This window comes from Pteropus vampyrus, unplaced genomic scaffold (genome assembly GCF_000151845.1).
Source record: "Pteropus vampyrus isolate Shadow unplaced genomic scaffold, Pvam_2.0 Scaffold319, whole genome shotgun sequence".
Taxonomy (NCBI): domain Eukaryota; kingdom Metazoa; phylum Chordata; class Mammalia; order Chiroptera; family Pteropodidae; genus Pteropus; species Pteropus vampyrus.
This window is the reverse complement of record NW_011889100.1, coordinates 781,035-782,413: the sequence shown is the minus strand read 5'-3', so window position 1 is coordinate 782,413 and position 1,379 is coordinate 781,035. Positions and strand designations below refer to the sequence as shown.

General features: G+C 53.8%; 1 protein-coding gene across 1 annotated transcript in view; it reads left to right on the top strand.

Annotated features, from left to right (window-relative positions):
* Window positions 1-532: 532 nt before the first annotated feature.
* The window catches only part of MRPL9 (mitochondrial ribosomal protein L9), a 2,989-nt gene continuing 2,142 nt past the window's right edge, over window positions 533-1,379 (top strand). The window contains exons 1-3 of the mRNA XM_023521827.1: window positions 533-579; window positions 652-796; window positions 1,002-1,052. Coding sequence (XP_023377595.1) covers window positions 548-579; window positions 652-796; window positions 1,002-1,052 — 228 coding nt within the window. The 5' untranslated portion in view covers window positions 533-547. The remainder of the gene's footprint in view (window positions 580-651; window positions 797-1,001; window positions 1,053-1,379) is intronic.

Here is a 1,379-nt window from a genome sequence, read left to right as displayed (position 1 = left end):
CTCCGGGGCGCCGTTTACGCCCGCTCCCGAGTCCGGGGGCGCGTGGGGACGCGGGGGGCCCGGGGTGGCGGGGGGACTCGCTGACGCTCGCGCCCCGGCCCCCAGGGCACCGTCGTCGTGGAGCGCTGGTGGAAGGTGCCGCTGGCCGGGGAGGGCCGCAAGCCGCGCCTGCACCGGCGACACCGCGTCTACAGGCTGGTGGAGGACACGAAACACCGGCCCAAAGAAAACCTGGAGCTGATCCTCACGCAGTCGGTGGACGGTAGGGCCCTTCCTCTCTCTCCGGCAGGTTCCGTTCGGCATCAGCTTTTTACCGCCCCTGCCCCTCCGCTGTCTGCGGCCCTTTCCGAGTTCGTGGGAAGCAGCGGCTCCGTATTGGAAAAGAGGCCGTAAAAAGCACGGTGAATGTGACACTGGCCCCCTGCATGGGCAATGAGAACAGGAATGCGGGAGAGGGCGGCAGTGCCTGCTTTGTTCAAGGAATATCACGTTTCTAACCCAAGCCCTTAAAGAAACGAATTAGAAGTCTCCTAGATGTTTCTAGTGAATGTTAATATCTCTTCTGGAAGAACAAGAGCTGTGAGCGGAAAAGAAGGGCTTCTTTCTTTAATCATGTCTTTCTTTAGGGACTCCTAGACACTTCTGATCCAGTGTCTCTTTCCCCTTGGCAGAACTTGGAGTCCGGGGAGACTTGGTCTCGGTGAAGAAATCTGTGGGTCGCAATCGACTACTCCCTCAAGGACTGGCTGTATACCCATCCCCAGAAAACAAGAAGTTGTTTGAAGAGGAGAAATTGGTGAGCTCAGAGGAAAGCAGAGGGACTTGGAGGAATAAAACCTTAAATCATCTTCTAGCGAATTCCTTCCCTTTGATATTTAATGTGAAAGCGAAGTAGAGAGTAGAACAGGAATCCAAAAGCCCAGCCTACGTCCAGCGTCGAAAGCGTTTGTTATTTACTATGGGCTCTTTTTCTTCCTTCTATCTTTAACTTTCTTTTCTAGCTGAGACGAGAAGGAAAATTAGAGAAGATCCAGACCCGGGCAGGCGAGGCGGTGAGTACAAACAAGTCTTTATATACCGGTCACCTGCGGGCATCACCAGCCTCTTCCTGAGAGACCCAGTTCCTTGAAGTCTCCTGGTTGCAGGCGCAGGATGGGGGAAGGAATGCGTGGCTGCCAGACCTGGTGTTGAGACCTGGGAGTTCCTGATCTGTAAAGTGCCCTGGTTTACTGAGTGAGGCCCCAACCAGAGCACAAAAGGACCCACGGAAAAGTTAGAGATGAGGGGTATTTACAGACGAGTCGGAGAAAACAGACACAGGAGAAAGTGATCAGTAAACTCAGGCAGTAAATTATAAGTGACATGGACCAAAAGGGATT